Below are 608 nucleotides of genomic sequence, written 5' to 3'. Positions count from 1 at the left end.
AGTATGCGTTTATAGTATTAAATAAAAATAATATTTACACATATAATAATTTAGTTACAAACCTAGTATTCAATATAACCATGCCTGATGGATCTATAGAAACAAGTATGTCTTTAACACTTTTTCCTTTTATTGCTGAATTGGGTTCATTGGAAACATATACAGAAGGTGTCCAAATTAAATCATAAGCAAATTGTCCACCATATATTTGATTGAAATATGGAGTAATGTTTGAAAATTCTAATCTCTTATCCAAGTACCTAAACTGTAACATCATATGTACATCGAATTGCTGAAAAAATATTTATACATATATTTACAAAAGACGTAAAACATTTATAAAAAATAAATATTAAAATACATGTAGGTCAGCAAATATAATGATAATACAAGCTACCAATGTTTTTGCCATATTTGACTTAATTGTGTAAATATAAGCACTGGTATACACAGTAATTGGATTTGTAGAATTAATTTCTCCTGGTGGTCTAGTCATTTTGTCATAACGACAATCGTTTGTTAATTCTTGTAAAAGCTCAGTTTGTGTCAGAGAACTGCTGTTACTTAGCATGGGACAAGTTCCTAATCTGTAAGAAATATGGATAACG

At 28.1% G+C, this 608-nt stretch overlaps 1 protein-coding gene across 1 annotated transcript in view; it reads right to left on the bottom strand.

The window, feature by feature from the left end:
• LOC108574817 (glycine receptor subunit alpha-2) overlaps window positions 1–608 on the bottom strand; it is a 6622-nt gene that overhangs the window by 4103 nt on the left and 1911 nt on the right. The window contains exons 2-3 of the mRNA XM_017937467.1: window positions 398–587; window positions 63–292 (exon numbers count right to left, since the gene is read on the bottom strand). Of these exons, the coding sequence (XP_017792956.1) occupies window positions 63–292; window positions 398–587 (420 nt within the window). The remainder of the gene's footprint in view (window positions 1–62; window positions 293–397; window positions 588–608) is intronic.

This window comes from Habropoda laboriosa, unplaced genomic scaffold (assembly GCF_001263275.1).
Source record: "Habropoda laboriosa isolate 0110345459 unplaced genomic scaffold, ASM126327v1 scaffold11, whole genome shotgun sequence".
Taxonomy (NCBI): domain Eukaryota; kingdom Metazoa; phylum Arthropoda; class Insecta; order Hymenoptera; family Apidae; genus Habropoda; species Habropoda laboriosa.
The sequence above is the reverse complement of the archived record's forward strand: the minus strand, read 5'-3'. Positions and strand labels throughout refer to the sequence as shown.